The 15,757-nt window shown below is 42.1% G+C and overlaps 2 protein-coding genes across 5 annotated transcripts; one reads left to right on the forward strand and one right to left on the reverse strand.

Moving 5' to 3' along the window:
- Window positions 1–458: 458 nt before the first annotated feature.
- On the forward strand, window positions 459–6,082 carry LOC125190379 (uncharacterized). Of its 4 annotated transcripts, none has more exons than XM_048087669.2 (5): window positions 459–3,097; window positions 3,285–3,361; window positions 5,212–5,312; window positions 5,570–5,723; window positions 5,815–6,082. In XM_048087669.2, the coding sequence occupies exon 1, from the start codon at window positions 634–636 to the stop codon at window positions 3,046–3,048; it is 2,415 nt and encodes an 804-aa protein (XP_047943626.2). In that variant the 5' UTR covers window positions 459–633; the 3' UTR covers window positions 3,049–3,097; window positions 3,285–3,361; window positions 5,212–5,312; window positions 5,570–5,723; window positions 5,815–6,082. The 4 variants fall into 4 exon arrangements, with proteins under 4 accessions (XP_047943626.2, XP_047943627.2, XP_088915707.1 ...); XM_048087670.2 differs by having other exon boundaries at window positions 5,570–5,679; XM_089059581.1 differs by having other exon boundaries at window positions 5,570–6,082.
- Window positions 6,083–6,567: 485 nt separating this feature from the next.
- LOC125189241 (biotin carboxyl carrier protein of acetyl-CoA carboxylase 1, chloroplastic-like) lies at window positions 6,568–15,237 on the reverse strand. The gene is made up of 6 exons (XM_089059291.1): window positions 15,140–15,237; window positions 8,929–9,051; window positions 8,534–8,837; window positions 8,203–8,274; window positions 7,324–7,389; window positions 6,568–6,876 (listed from the first exon to the last, which is right to left on the reverse strand). The coding sequence occupies exons 1-6, from the start codon at window positions 15,235–15,237 to the stop codon at window positions 6,853–6,855; spliced, it is 687 nt and encodes a 228-aa protein (XP_088915417.1). The 3' UTR covers window positions 6,568–6,852.
- Window positions 15,238–15,757: the final 520 nt, after the last annotated feature.

Genomic DNA, 15,757 nt, shown 5'->3' on the forward strand with positions numbered 1-15,757 from the left:
CGACAAATTGTGGTCAAATTATCCATAAAAATGTAATTCGATTAAAGTAAGTACATGCTTCATTATCCACTTATAGAAACTTGAAACTTTGCTATGGCATAAGAAAATATTCTATTCATCCGTCATTAAGAGTCCCGTTTCACTTTTACTATAAATGATAGATACATCTCATATTCAACTAATTTACCCCACTCACATTCTATTATACTCAATCTGTCCTATAGTACTCGCACTTTTCTATTTCAGTTCATCCCAACTATTTACATTATTTCTATTTTAAAGTAAGAATTAAAATATTTATCTAATAAATTAGAATTAATTAAATATTCTATATTAAATAATCCTTATTACACTTAAAATATTAATTTAATTTACTAAAATATCAATTCATAAATTTATGACCGAAAATACTTCTATTGTCTATTTCAATGGAAAGTGGAAACCAAATTTTAAATAAAAAAAAAAACATGATGAATTTCCAAATGCGCCGCCGACTGTTAAGGCTAAGGGTTTAAAGCTGGCGGGTTTTACATTCCCGCCGACACCTCCTTCTCCTCTCTCTCTCAATCTCCAACTTCGTCCACCTTTTATCTCAATTTGCAAACGACTTCTGCCAAAATTTGAAGTTGCTCGATGCTGGTTTCTTCAATCAGGTCAGCATCTCGCCTGAATCGCTTTACATCTCTCCAATTTATTCGATTACAATCAGTTCCGTCGCTCGCTCATTTCACTCCTTATTTCTCGGATTCGGGTTCCGAGGACCCGAACTCCACTTCGAGAAATGATGATAATTATTTGGAATTGGATCCATTTAAAGTCGTTCAGATTCTGCAAAATATGAAATTGGAACCAATTTCTGCACTATCCTTTTTTAACAATCTCAAGGAGAAGGGATTTCGGCATGATGCCACATGTTACTTGGCTATGATTAAGGTACTCTGCTATTGGCGCATGGACCGACAACTGGATTGTTTATTTACAGATATTATAAACTTGAAAGGGGAGGATTTGTGTTTTGAGGTATCTGAGTTGTTGGATGCAATGGCTGAGGAGCTCAAGTCTGATGGGCCTAGCTCCCTGCTTCGGGCTTTTGACACCCTCATCAAGAGTTATGCTAGTTTAGAAATGTTCGATGAGGCAATTGGCACTCTCTTTGCAACTAGAAGGCACGGCGTTGGGCCGTGTTTGTTGTCATGCAACTTTTTGATGAATAGGTTAGTTGTGCATGGAAAAGTGGAAACAGCTGTTGCTATCTATAGACAGCTGAAAAATATTGATGTGGAGCCCAATATATATACTTATGGGATTGCAGTTAAGGCATATTGTCGAATGGGAAGTTTGGCAGAAGCTGAAGAGGTCTTTCGGGAGATGGAGGAGGCTGGGGTGGTGCCTGATTGTTTTACTTATACAGCTTATCTTGAAGGACTCTGCTGGCATGGTCTGTCAGATATAGCATATAAGCTTTTACGAGCTTTGGATGCCAAAGCTGTCCCTGTGGATGCTTATGCTTATGCTACTGTCATTAAAGGGTTTGTTAGTGAGAAGAAGCTGAAAGATGCAGAAATGCTATTACATGACATGGAAGAACACAGGGTAGTCCCAAATGAATTTTGCTATTACACTTTAATTCAGGGATATTGTGATTCTGGGGATATAGTTAGAGTTTTGGCCATCCACAACAAGATGGTGTCTAATGGTATCAGAACCAATTGTTCAATTCTCTCTTCAATTCTTCAGTGCTTGAGACTGAAAGGCATGTACACTGAAGCAATAAACCAGTTCGTTAACTATAAAAAGCTGGGCATCTATCTGGATGAAGTCACACATAATGTTGCTATTGATGCTTTTTGCAAATTGGGCATGTTAGATGATGCAAAAAGATTGTTTGATGAGATGAAGAATAAGAAACTCATACCAGATATTGTGCATTATACGACCTTGATAAATGGTCACTGTCTGGAAGGAAATATTTTTGATGCTGAGCATTTATTTGAGGAAATGAAGACAAGTGGCCTGAGAGCTGATATTATTACGTATAATGTCCTCGCTGGTGGATTGTCTCGGAATGGACTTCTGGATAAGGTGTTTTCCCTGCTGGATACGATGAAAGAGCAAGGCTTGACCCCCAGTAGTGTTACGCACAACATGATCATTGAAGGCCTTTGCATCGCAAAGAGAGTGGAAGAAGCTGAAACATATTTCATTAATCTGGGAGAAAAGAGCATAGAAAATTATTCTTCCATGGTGAATTGTTACTGTAAATCAGGCAATGCGATCAAGGGCTTTAAACTTTTCTGTCGATTGTTTAGCCAAGGAGTACTTATAAGTAATAATTCATGTGCAAAACTTATTGAAAGCCTCTGTTCGGAAGGGGAAAATAAAGAGGCCATTAGAGTTCTTGAGCTTATGCTTTCTACCGACAATGGCCCTAATAGGACAATGTACATCAAGCTTATCACAGCTCTCTGCAGTGCTGGAAACATGAAAATGGCCCAATGGGCATTCGACCAAATGGTCGGGAGAGGATTAACTCCTGATGTGGTGATCTACACCATTATGATGAATGGATATTGCCAAAGGAAACTCCTGCAGGAAGCCTCTGCTCTTTTTGGTGATATGAAGAAAAGGCACATTAGTCCTGACATTATAACTCATACGGTATTTATTGATGGGAAATGTAAAAGAACCTTGAAAATGGCTCGATCTAAAAAAGATTTAGAAGGAAACAAGACAGTAAAACAGATAGCTTCAAATTTTTTGCTTGAAATGAAGGACAAGAAATTAAAGCCTGATGTCATTTGCTACACAGCACTGATTGACAGTCAGTGCAAGTCAGGGAACCTTCAAGAAGCTGTTTCTCTTTTCAATGAGTTGATTGAACAAGGTTTACTACCTGACACTGTGGCATACACAGCCCTTATTTCTGGCTATTGCAAGCAAGGAAATGTGGACAAGGCTTTTACTCTTATGGATGAGATGAAATCCAAAGGAATACAACCAGATGACCGCACTATGGTACCATTGGTTCAAGTAATCAAAGATTCATGATAGCAAAGAGAGTGCAGATTCACCATTAAAATTTCACAAATACCCCTTGGTAAGATGTTTATGTTTCCCCTTTTTGAATGCTAAACTAGGGTTATGATTTTCACGTCCTTTCTTTTTACCCTTTAATTTTTATTGACAGACTTCTTTGCTAAATTGGATATCCTTTTAGTGACTACTGTTCAAGATCTAAAGTAAATTATGATGAATCTAATAGGAAAACATGTTTCATCATGCAGGATGGGTGTGGCTTACTGTAGCCTGAGAAATTCAATTCACGTGTGTGTTGTAGAAGAGGATCAGTTCTTGAGTTCAGGTTAGAGACCAATTTTGCCCTAATGTTTACATATTCTTATTTTTCTTGCGACTTATGAGCTACATAAGGTGTTCCTATGGATTATATGAACACTTGGAGCAATGTATCATATTGGTATGGAAAACTTGTGTCTAAGGGGTTGAAGTTATTAGTCTGTCTTGTTTTTAAATAAGTGTAGATTTTATGTATTTATTGGAGTAGACTATTTAAACCTCATCAATCGAATAGTGTTTAGAATCTTTAGGTTGTAACCATCCTTTTTTTTTTATTAATTTCGTTGAGGCAGTAGCCATCCTTGCTTAGTATGAAAGTCTTCTTTTCCTTTTAATAATAATGTAAAGAGAATAAATGCAAATGGTATTTCCTATGAACATTTTTGAGCAAACTGCTTAAAAGCAAAGCTCAAGAATGAGAGACAAATATGTTAACTATGAGTCCCTGGAAAATGGGTTTGTGTCAGTAAAAGGAAAGGGAGTGATGTGAGAGGAGACCGGGAGAGATAAGATGTAATAAAATGACTTGTATGCGCTTAATGGGCTCAGTGGCAAAATTGTCAATGTAGAACAATAGAACATAGACGTATGTGGAAAAGTATATAGACATAGTAGAGAAAAGTAGCAGGAGGTAGTATATTTCATTACTTCATAAAGCATATATATGTAGTACAAGCGACTAAACTGGACTAGGTCATATAACTGATGTGGGATACTTATTCTATAACATACTCCCTCCATCCCAAGCTACTTGATGCATTTCTTTCGGGCACGTGATTTAAGAAATTGATGTCAAAAGGTTAAGCAGAGGAAAAATAAAATACTCCCTCCATCGCATAAAAATAGTCTTCTTTTTTCATTTTGGTCCGTCCCACAAAAATAGCCCCTTTCTATTTTTGGCAAATCTTCTCTCTTATAAGGTGGGCCACATTCTCCACTAACAATACTTCAATCACTTTTTTCTTTCTACATCTCTCCTACTTTACCAATTTTGCATTTAAACTTGTGCCTTCCCGAAGTCCCTATTTTTATGGGATGGAGGGAGTATGAAAAGAATAAATTATGTGAGATAAAGACAGAGTAAAGTAGGATATATAATAATTTTTTTCCAAAAAGAAAATGGAGCAAGTAGCCTGGGACGAGCCGAAATGAAATACAATGCAAGTAGCTTGGGACAGAGGGATTAGTATATTGCACTTCCCCTCAAACTGGAACATATATATCGATCACTCGACACACACATATAATAGAATTTATTAGATACTGTCCCATGGTTGATTCTGGCTGCAATAGCATTTTTGGAAAAGCTGCATCCAATCCCCAAAACTATTGCCCCTGGACCGAGCCGAACAATGTAGCTCATTTTCTTACAAACAATGAAACAAAGCAGCAACACGGCCCTTGCTATAACATTTATAGCTTTAGCTACAAAATTTGATTGTATTGAATCACAATATTTGTACCTATTATTGTATTGTCCCTGAATCAGCATCGTTGGGCCGCACAACTAGTATATTTGGATTGTCTGAGTAGAACCTAATAGTGTTCCCGAATCCAAAGCTCATTTCTTCAATTCTATCGCTCCTTAATCACGTTTTCATGTTCCAATTGATCACGTTTTTATCTCCAAGAGTTTTGTTTAATTCAAACGGGAAAATGTTCAAGTCTTATTTAAGCAGCACGGTATTGGTATTCCAATGATAGTTTGAATAAAAACAGAACAGCATAATATCTTTTCCTTGGGTCTAGAATAGCAGTAATAACCCTTTTTTATCCATCCATCTCTCTCTCTCTCTGTCTCTCCTATCCATTGATTAGAGTATTTGTCTATCTTCTAAATGATGGTATATATGTCAGGAACAATTGGTACTCTGGAATAACTCAAGTTTTGAAAGCACCCTTTCAGGGCATCTAGCTATATTGATTTCGTCGGAAGATACTTGCCTCAACTGTCTCAGGTAATCCTTTTCAGACAACATTAGCATCATAAAGCACCTTGCTCTGGTGAAATCAAGTTCTTGTATACTATCTTACTATGTACACTCTTCCAGTGCATCTAGCTATATTGGTTTTATGGGAAGATACTCGCCTCATTACCATGGGCAGTTCTAGTGATTTAAATCATTCTTAGTTGATTTAAACCAATTTTAATGAGTTCTAGTACTTGTTTTATTTTCAAATCTAATTCCAAATTTTGCACACTGAACTTGATCAGAGAATATCCGCCCCAATTTCACCTCTGAGCATTAGGTTGTTTCTGAAATTTCGAGAAGACAGCGACTAAACAAAAACATGTTGAGCTCCAGCTTCGGCATCAAGTGACAAGTATTTCATCCTTGTTACATTTTCTGCATTGAAGTGTCAAAGAAGTACTAGCAATTTAGCATCTCTACACTGTCATTATAGTCTTGGTGTTTGCCAATCAAATCTCACTATATGATTTCTTTAATATCTATGCAGTGCATCATTGCTGCATATGTGCTTGCACATGCTCTGAAATTTGAGCAGTTGATCTTATATATACCAGCACAGAGAGGGATGTTTTCGGCAATTGAACAAGGAGAGTTGCGCTAACGCAGAATCATTATTTCTTTTTTTGCAACATGTCATAGTTTCTTTCCCTCGTTGAAATTAGGTCTCTCTCAGAATATAATACTCATTCATTATCTTGTCATAATCATTTGAAAAATTGAAAATGTTTACAATTTTTAGATACTTTTCACTTCCAGTTGCACATTTATTTTTCTCCCTCCATTTTCCATTTTCTTTTTTAATCATCAATTTCTCTCACGATATTATTCTATCGATCTTGTTCTTCCTTAATATTTTCCATCTTTTTTCTTTTTCAGTTTTCTCCTTGGATTAACAAAACTTCCAATGGGAAAGGTATTATTAAAGGAACAGATTAATGATCTGGAATTTGAGAAAATAAATAGATCGAGACAAGTATGCGTTGAAAGTCGTTGTAAGGTTCATTGTTCTACTAGATTTTGCCGTCGTTTAATAGGATTACATGATAACATAAACGCATATTATATGGCTGCTTTCAAATTTCAATACCATATAACCATAAAAAAAAATACCAATCTATATGGAAGAGATCATGCCGAGAACATGGTTAGAAAAATTCTTATCAACGACAACGATACCATAATTTTCACGAGAGAAATAGACACATATTTTACACTAACGTGTAAAAGGAAGCACAAAAAGAAAAGGAGAGAAGAAACCAAATAAAAACACTATTAACATTCAGCTCCATGGAGTTTAGTGATAAACCAAGGTTAACATAGAGAGAACAAGAGGCCACTGTGACTTTATAGCACATTTTATGTAGCAGAAAATGTGTTGTTCTCAAATATATAAGAACCGCGGCGACACAGTGACGACTTAGCTATGAAAGCATGCTTGTCATGATTTCGTCGTAAATGTCCCAAGAAGGCTGAAAAATATCATACTCTTACTTTAAGGATGGTCCTCCACAATAATCTGGGATCCTCATGGCTCGATGATAAATAAAGGCTGCAGACAGGGAATAAAATTTATGATGAACACAATGAGATGAGAACGATATTCAATATGCTGTGCGAATCTGCATTTCGCAGGGCTAATCACCCGTTATTTTAAGGGAACGATTGCAATTTTGCAGCTGATTTATGATTTTTCTTTAGATATCATCAACTAAGCTATTTGGTAACTGCAACTTAGATTACCACCATTGCTATAATTGTTGTTTTGGAAAATTTATACTACTGTTTAGTGGGTACTTAGCAACAAAAAAAGGTACAGTGATTTAGTTACAGTGTGAATCTCTTATGTTAAACATAAGTACATAACAGAAGCAATAAGAGGATTTTCTGGCACTAAAACTTAGCCTCCCCACAGCAAGGAAATGAATACATTTGTGATTAAAATTAAATATGAAGGCATGATATATGAAATAGGATGAAAAGTAAAAGAGATACGTACCGTATCCACACTGACAGGTTTCCCATCCTCAGCTAGTATCTCAACCTCAGTGCCGGACTGATCAGCCTGAATGATATCAAGAACACAACAAACATATAAGAAAAACTTGCATAGCTTGACAAGAAGTTTTTGAACATCCAAGAAATGTGTACACAAAATGTTACGGGTCCCCCGTCGGCTAGGCTGAAGGAGCATGGAGAACGACGGCTAGAGGAATTAGACGCCGACACTAGCGTGCCGGCGGAAGTACAGCAGGTGGAGCCGGCGCGGCGAGACCGATCAGAACGTCGACAGTCGAAGCGGCCAGCTCGCTATGGAGACTTCGTTCCTCGCTAGGAGGAACAGAGTATTTATTTTTGGGTCATTTAGTAGTTATTCTTGAGTCATTTAGTTATTGTATTAGTTAAGAATATTAAAGTTTATTATTTTATTCGTTGATGAACGTTAAGCTCCTTTCCGGGTTTTCTTTGTTGATTCTTTCCCGGATCGTAGGTCGAATCAACCCTAGGGTCCCTAGATATAAATACGTGTGTATTTTATTTCCTCTCTTATGAAATAAAATATCTTCACACTATCTCGTCTCTTTCTTGTGCCTCACGCACTCAAACCCTACTTTCGGCGCCGGAGCTGATCGACGGGCAAAGATCCCGCGACGTTCGACGCGAAATCTATCGTTGAGGAACTCTCTCCTTAACACAAAATCTTTGAACTTGTCAGGTTCTAGAAACTACACTAGAACTACTGAATTGCATTGCAGGCATAATTTTCCAAGCAATATGTCTTTTCTGCTGGTGCATCTCTTGCTGATTTAGTCATGATCTTTCATCAGCGAGAAAGAATGTAGACACAACATCTTGATTCTGAGGTGTAGGAGCTTACCTCAATATCATTCATCAGTTTCATAGCTTCGATAATGCATATTACTTGTCCTTTCTGGACCTTATCTCCGACCTGTAAAACCAACTCCGAGTTAGCATATAAAGTACTATAGCAACAGAATCCAAAGAGAAAGCACTTTATAATAAAAGAGCAAATTATGGTTATGAACTGGCATGTACTAGTGATTTTGAACAACAACAATATTTTTATTTCCATTAGATTCAATACACAACATCTGAGAGAGATTTTATGGGACAAATCACAGAAATTCAAAGTTTTTCAGTTGAAAAACAAATAAAAGCAAATATATACACAATAGGACTAAACTAACCTTCACAAAAGGAGGAGCACCAGGTGCAGGAGAGCGATAAAAGTTTCCAGCCATTGGACATTTGAATGGGGGATGTGAAGACTTTGGCTTTTCTGGAGCCGGTAATGCTGGAGGTGAAGGTGTTGACGAAGCAGGAGCTGGTACATTTGTTGTAGGTGAAAATGTAGCCTGCGGGGTAGGAGGTGGGGCGTAAAATACTGGAGCTGAAGTTGAAGGTTGTGGCAGTGCTTCCTTTTTCCTTATAACCAGCTTGCAGTCTAAATGCTTAAGCTGCAACTCCACAATATTCCTCGAATCTACAAGTCTGGCCATTAAAAAAATATACTACTAATACTTTAATAATGGGTTAGAAATGATAGAGTGATTTACGCGAATAACTGAATAAGTATACACACTTGATGAGATCGGATACTTGATCCATAAAAACTGAAATGGATTCTGCATCTGGGATTTCATATTGGCTTTTAGATTCTTTGAGCCGTTCTGTCACAAGTGATGTGTTTTCTATAAGTATTAGCCTAAGTTCATGGCAGCATCAAGCAGTAGACTGGAAGAAGGGATGAAGGAAAGAGGACAATTGATACGGAGGTCAACCCAACTCCGATCAAAGAGACACCGGAGGGTGAAGCAGAAACAGAGGAAGGAGCAGAAACAGAGGAAGGAGCTGGAGAGTTCATTACCTCGGAGGAAGAGGTGCGGGCGGTCGATATCCAGAAGTTCAACGACCGACCGAGGAGGCAACCAAAGCCGGTGGTCAGATACGGCGACTTCGTGTCACGCTGAGAAGACCATGCTGATTTAATTTTGTTTACTTTAATATTAGTGTTTTTGGATATTTGTTTTTGGCCTTTTGGACTGTTTTAATTAATTATTTGAGTCGAGCCCAATAAGCTCCTTTCCGGGTTTTCTTGGTGATTCTTTCCCGGATCGCAAAAGAGAGTCGAATCATCTAGGGTCCTTAGAATATAAAAGGGAGCTATGTTATGAATTGTCTATCAAGAAATAACATATTTTTCCAATTTTCTCGTCTTCTTTACTTTTATCGCAACCCTAATATTGGAGCTGATCTCGGGGAAAGCCCGGGACGTCCACCGTATCTTCTCGCCGTCGATCTCTCATCGACGTCGAAACGTTGTTAAGGGGGAAATCCCTTAACAATTGGTGCTTCCATTGTTGAATTCATGACAGGTACTCACTTAGGCATGGGCCGAACAGACCCCATGTGTTCCTTACCGGTGGTTACAGATCCGGTAATCTCACTGGCCACCGATCCACCACCCCTGGATCCCGTCAAGACTTTGCTCGAACATTTGGTGGCTAGCATGGCTAGGTTTGAAGCCAGGATGGATGACTACGATCGCAGACCACCCTCGACACGCCACCCGTTCAGGCCGGAACCGGATCCCCCGTACCCTCGTCCTATGCAGCGGTCTCTCGAGGTCACCATGCCCAGTATTCCCCATTTGTCGGCAGTAAGTGTCACTATGCCATCTCTGCCGCTACCAGCGAGCGCGCCGTTCCTTGGGTTTCATGATGGTGTTCGTCACAACCCTAATGGGCCCTCCACTTCGCATCGTCCTAATACTGGGCTGCGTCCTTTTCCGCTGGAACAACACACATCGTGGGATTTCCCTTCCTCGACGCGTCCATCACCAGCAGGTGACTCATGGGGGATCCGACCCCAGGAGCAGCAGTTTCGGAGCAGTGGATCAACCTGGGAATTGTCGGGTCAACGACAGTCGGTGAATACTCCGTTTCCGGACAAGTCGAAGGGGTTGGAGATGAAACCACCACGTTTTGACGGCTCAAATGTGGTAAGTTGGATTTCACGAGTTCAATTTTATTTCGATCACCACGGACTACCTGATGATTATCGTTTGCATTATGCGGTAATGCTTTTTGAACCCGCGGTGGCGGAATGGGTTTTTAATTATCGCGACGGCAACCCGATGGCGAGGTGGAGTGATTTTTTGGAGGATGTTCGCCGCCGTTTTGATCCCAAATGCTTTGTGGATTATTTCGGGGTGTTGGCCAAGTTATGTCAGACCGGGGCGTTGGAGGATTATAACAACGAATTCGAGGGGATGTTGAATAGAGTTCGAGGAGTTCCGGACAGCAGATTGGTGACCCTATATGTTGAAGGGCTACAACAGCCGGTCAGAAACCAGGTCAAATTCCAATATCCTCCATCAGTAGCGGCTGCGATTGCTCTAGCCTTGGAATTCGATGCGGCTATTGACAAGCAGCCAGCCCAACCAGTCGGGCAGCGCCGACCTTGGCAGCCTCGCGAGAGCAGAAATCAGGCGGGCCCCCAACCGACACAGCTGGCACTACCCGATCCTCATATAAACCGCACCGGACCAGCACCGTCGAAAGGGTCTGATTTCGCCGGCCTGCCAGTGCTGCGATTGACCGGGGCTCAGAAGGCGGAACGCACACGGCTGGGGCTGTGCTGGTATTGCCCGGACAAATGGGTGCCCGGCCACGTGTGTAAGAAAACATTTCTGGTCTATATGAGTATGGACGATGACGACTCGATAGTAGAGGAAGAAGCGCCGCGTACTGAAGATATAATCACAGCTGACTTATCACATATTTACGCTATGAAAGGGAGGCCACGTTCAGACTCTATGCTGCTCCAGGGACAGATTGGCTCCGAGACCGTACAGATATTAATCGACACAGGTAGCTCTCATGATTTTCTTCACCCCAGGATAGCGGAGAAGTTGAAGCTGCCGCTGACTGCAGTGCGGCCGTTCCGCGTTTATGTGGGGAATGGTGAATCATTGGTATGTGCATTTGCAAGTGTGGCGACGGAAGTGAGGATTCAGCAGGAAACCTTTACAATCACACTGCACATTTTGCCAATACATGGCCCAGACGTGGTGTTAGGTTTGGCGTGGTTACGGTCCTTGCGAAGGGTCACGAATGATTTCGTCGCTGGCACTATTGAATTTGTCCGAGATGAAGTGCCTGTTTGCTTGAAGGTTATTCCTACAGAATTGCGTGAGGTCTCGCTTCGTTCAGCATCTCTGTTGCTACTACATTCGACCGACGCGCACGCCTTTGAGTTGGTGGAACTACCTCCTGACGCGGGTAATACCAACGTGGGTGCTGTTTTTCCCGCTGATCTACCGGCGGAGGTACTGGCGGTATTGGAAGAGAATAAATCAGTTTTCCAGGTGCCATCCGGGATGCCACCTATGCGCCCTTTTGATCACAAGATACACTTGTTGCCGAACTCGAAGCCGGTGAATGTCCGCCCATACAGATACCCTTATTTCCAGAAGACTGAGATCGAGCGTCAGGTTAAGGAGATGCTTGACACGGGCATTATTAGAAGAAGCCAAAGCCCCTTCTCATCACCGGTCCTCTTAATCCGAAAGAAAGATGGCTCGTTCCGATTTTGTATTGATTATAGAGCTTTGAACTCTGCTACAGTGCCGGACCACTTTCCCATCCCGACGACAGATGAGCTGTTTGATGAGCTGGGTGATGCACGCGTCTTCACTAAATTGGACTTACGCGCCGGTTATCATCAGATTCGTATGCACTCTGCAGATGTGTTCAAGACTGCTTTCCGGATACACGATGGCCATTTCGAGTTTCTGGTGATGCCGTTTGGGCTGACAAACGCTCCTTCAACGTTCCAAGCTGCAATGAATGAGATATTCCGGCCCCTTCTCCGCCAATCAGTTATTGTATTCTTTGATGATATTCTGATCTACAGCCCGTCGTTGGACAGTCATACTCGCCACTTAAATGAGGTGTTATCTATCCTTGCTTCGCATAGTTTTTTTGTTAAATTGTCCAAATGTACTTTCTGTCATTCTACTGTGGATTATCTAGGGCATTTAATCGAAGACGGGCAGTTGAGGGCGGATCCAAAAAAAATTGAGGCTATGGTCGCTTGGCCCATTCCTTCCACGATTAAGCAGTTGCGAGGGTTTTTGGGCCTGACGGGTTATTACAGGCGATTTGTCGCGGGTTATGCTTCTATTGCAGCCTCCTTGACAGAATTGCTCAAGAAGGACGCGTTTCAGTGGACGCCAGCGGCAGAGGAGAGTTTTAATGCTCTTAAGACAGCGATGACTTCAGCCCGGTGTTACGATTACCAGATTTCTCTAAGACATTTTATTTGGAGACAGATGCCTCCGATTTTGGTGTGGGGGCTGTGTTGTTGCAGGAGGGTCATCCCTTAGCCTTTTTCAGTAAGAAGCTTGGCCCGAGGCGGCGTGTCACTTCGACGTATCACAAGGAGTTGTATTCTATCGTCGAGGCAGTTGAAAAGTGGAGACAATACTTATTGGGAAGGGAATTCGTGATTCGCAGTGACCAGAAGAGTTTAAAGGAGTTGCTGCAGCAGGTCATTCAGACACCGGATCAACAGTTGTATGTCCGGAAGTTAATGGGGTTTAAATTCCGGATTGAGTACAAGACGGGCGCGTCGAACAAGGTGGCTGATGCTTTATCGCGCCGTGACATGGAGGTAGAGGAAGCTGGTGCAGATGCAAAGCTGCTGTCCGCAGTGAGCCACCCTATTCCAGATATCATGGAAATTTTGAAGGAGGAGAATAGGACATTGGGGGAGTTGTTGGCGCTGCACATTGCGATTAAAGTGGGTACTGCCAAACCCCAATTCTCGGCGGTGGATGGTTTGGTGTATTTTGGCCGGCGCATTATGGTGGCTAAAGCTTCATCGGCAAAGGAGGCCCTACTTTATGAACATCACAGTACCCCACTGGCGGGCCACCCGGGGATTGAACGTACATTCCGTCGTTTGGCCGCTTCGTTCTTTTGGGATCATATGCGCAGGGATGTTAAGCGATTTATCGCGGCATGTTTCGAGTGTCAGACGACGAAATATTCAACCCAGAAGCCGGCAGGTCTTCTGCAGCCATTGCCGATTCCGTCTCAAGTCTGGGAGGACGTTTCTATGGATTTCATCACTAGCCTACCGCAGTCCCGGGGGTATACGACCATTTTAGTGGCGGTCGATCGGTTGTCGAAGTACGCGCACTTTGCGCCCCTTCCGGCGAGGTTTGATGCGTGGCGGGTGGCTAACCTTTTTATTGACACAGTGGTTAAGCACCACGGGTTTCCAAAGAGGCTGGTGTCGGACAGAGACCCCTTATTTTTGAATGAGGTGTGGGAGCACATGTTGCAATTGAGTGGAACTAAGCAGCATTTTACTACCGCCTACCACCCCCAATCGGATGGCCAAACGGAGGTGAGGAATCGGGGTCTAGAGCAGTATTTGCGTACATTTGTGGCTGATCGTCCGTCGAAGTGGGCGAACTTTTTACCGTGGGCAGAGCTCGCCCTAAATTGTTTCTACCATGAGGGGTTGGGCACTTCTCCCTACCACGCTCTTTACGGTCGAGAACCGCCGGCATTGATTGCGGCACCTCCCTCGGCAGCGACACCGCCCGACGTAGCTCGGGACATTCGGCAGCGGGGTGAATTAATTGTGACATTAAGGAGAAACTTAGAGAAGGCCCAGAACCGTATGCGAACCACGGCTAATCGCCATAGGCGACACTTGGAGTTTAAGGTGGGGGATCGCGTTCTCTTGAAGCTGCAACAATACCGTCAGCATTCAGTTGCTCGCCCTATCTCGGCTAAGTTAGCTCGCCGATTTTATGGTCCATTCGAGGTTCTTGAACGCATAGGCCCGGTTGCTTACCGGTTGAGATTACCAGAGGGTAGCAGGATCCACGACGTGTTTCATGTCAGCCTATTGCGACCGTTTGTGGAAGGGTCGCAGCATGCGACGCAGGATTTTCCAGTTGTGTTCGCAAGGGGACAGCCCATTTCTCGCCCAGTTAGACTGCTGCAGCGTCGCGTGGTGTGGAGCGACGGCTCACCGACAGAGGAAGGTCAGTTACAGTGGAGTGATGACGGGGGCGCAACTCTGACTTGGGAGCCGATGGAGTTGATTGAGAAGCAATTTCCAGACCTCCTTGTGGACAAGGATCTTCTTAACGAGGGGGGAGTTGATACGGAGGTCAACCCAACTCCGATCAAAGAGACACCGGAGGGTGAAGCAGAAACAGAGGAAGGAGCAGAAACAGAGGAAGGAGCTGGAGAGTTCATTACCTCGGAGGAAGAGGTGCGGGCGGTCGATATCCAGAAGTTCAACGACCGACCGAGGAGGCAACCGAAGCCGGTGGTCAGATACGGCGACTTTGTGTCACGCTGAGAAGACCATGCTGATTTAATTTTGTTTACTTTAATATTAGTGTTTTTGGATATTTGTTTTTGGCCTTTTGGACTGTTTTAATTAATTATTTGAGTCGAGCCCAATAAGCTCCTTTCCGGGTTTTCTTGGTGATTCTTTCCCGGATCGCAAAAGAGAGTCGAATCATCTAGGGTCCTTAGAATATAAAAGGGAGCTATGTTATGAATTGTCTATCAAGAAATAACATATTTTTCCAATTTTCTCGTCTTCTTTACTTTTATCGCAACCCTAATATTGGAGCTGATCTCGGGGAAAGCCCGGGACGTCCACCGTATCTTCTCGCCGTCGATCTCTCATCGACGTCGAAACGTTGTTAAGGGGGAAATCCCTTAACAACAATAACCAACATGCATAAACTAGATAACAGCATTTGTATTACCTTGTTTAGGTGTGCGAACGCCTTAAAAACATCAGATTGGTTCTGGCTAAGCCCCTGTAAGAGATAGAAAGGAGCTTTAGCCATGTTGCAGTTAAGCAGAATGTACAACCAGAGCACCGTTACTTATATCCTTGGATGGGAATACTTGTGCGAAACATTAAGCTATTGTACAATGGAACCAACTAAAAACTCATCTCACTTTATGTCCTAAAGAAAACAGAACTTTGATATTTCTTAGGTTCATCACAACTGTTGGCTTCGAATATGAGCTATAACTGAATATCACAAAATGCCGCAAGGCAGAAATCCAGAACTCAACTGAAATAACAATGCGTATTGATTTTTATTGCCTTCTCAATATAGTTGTATAGTACTACTACTGTTTTACCATTAGATAGTAAATATGACGTTTTTGTCTCTTCTTACTTATTCTGGTCTATCTTTTTTTTTTTTTTTGGGATGATGCTTTCTTAGCCTGATTGCTACTCATCTTATCAATCTCATGCCTACCATAACTATCAACAGTAAATCTCCTCATCAGAAAGTAGAAACTCCACAACTCCTAACGTGAATCTTATATATTGAAGACTCATGAATTTGCCCC

The sequence above is a fragment of the Salvia hispanica genome, chromosome 5 (genome assembly GCF_029641045.1).
Source record: "Salvia hispanica isolate PSC_SH4W2 chromosome 5, Shi_PSC_v1, whole genome shotgun sequence".
Taxonomy (NCBI): domain Eukaryota; kingdom Viridiplantae; phylum Streptophyta; class Magnoliopsida; order Lamiales; family Lamiaceae; genus Salvia; species Salvia hispanica.

Excerpts from the sequence above, each read along its gene's own strand:
- LOC125190379 (XM_089059581.1), top strand. The coding sequence starts at position 634 with ATGCTGGTTTCTTCAATCAGGTCAGCATCTCGCCTGAATCGCTTTACA.
- LOC125189241 (XM_089059291.1), bottom strand. The coding sequence starts at position 15,237 with ATGGCTAAAGCTCCTTTCTATCTCTTACAGGGGCTTAGCCAGAACCAA. Across the intron at positions 9,052-15,139 it reads AACAAGGTAATACAAATGCT|GCTAATACTTATAGAAAACA; the intron begins GTTATCTAGTTT and ends CCATGAACTTAG. Across the intron at positions 6,877-7,323 it reads AACCTGTCAGTGTGGATACG|CCTTTATTTATCATCGAGCC; the intron begins GTACGTATCTCT and ends CCCTGTCTGCAG.